The sequence below is a fragment of the Corvus brachyrhynchos genome, unplaced genomic scaffold, assembly GCF_000691975.1.
Source record: "Corvus brachyrhynchos isolate BGI_N302 unplaced genomic scaffold, ASM69197v1 scaffold239, whole genome shotgun sequence".
NCBI lineage: Eukaryota > Metazoa > Chordata > Aves > Passeriformes > Corvidae > Corvus > Corvus brachyrhynchos.
The window spans coordinates 3,718,779-3,719,249 of record NW_008246057.1 but is presented as its reverse complement, the minus strand read 5'-3'; the positions used below and the strand labels follow the sequence as shown (position 1 = coordinate 3,719,249).

Sequence of the window (471 nt, the reverse complement as noted above, 5' to 3'; positions counted from 1 at the left end):
ATGGTCCCGGCCAACCCCCGCCTCCGCAGGGACACCTGGAGGAGGTGACACGAGAGCGCATCCAGGCGGGTTTCGAACGTCTTCAGAGAGGGAGGCTCCGCGACCGCCCTGGGCAGCCTGTTCCAGTGCTCTGCCACCCTCAACATAAAGAAGTTCCTCCTCATATTGAGGTGGAACTTACTGTGTTTGAGTTTATGGCCATTGTTCCTGTCGCTGGGCGCCACTGAAAAGAGTCTAGCACATCCTCTTGGCACCAGTCTTTGAGATATTTATAGAATCAGGGAATCATAGAATATGCTGAGTTGGAAGGGGGCCATCAGGATCCAACTCCTGGCCCAGCAGAGGACACCCGAGTGCCCAAGAGCATTGTCCAAATGTGTCTTGAACTCTGTCAGGCTTGGTGTTGTGACCACTTCTGTGGGGAGCTGTTCCAGTGCCCAACCACCCTCTGGGGAAAGGACCTTTTTCTAA

General features: G+C 54.6%; 1 protein-coding gene across 1 annotated transcript in view; it reads right to left on the bottom strand.

Moving 5' to 3' along the window:
* The window catches only part of DLD (dihydrolipoamide dehydrogenase), a 14,683-nt gene extending 14,481 nt beyond the window's left edge, over window positions 1-202 (bottom strand). Inside the window, exon 1 of the mRNA XM_008642571.2 lies at window positions 182-202. Coding sequence (XP_008640793.1) covers window positions 182-202 — 21 coding nt within the window. The remainder of the gene's footprint in view (window positions 1-181) is intronic.
* Between the last annotated feature and the right edge of the window lie 269 nt (window positions 203-471).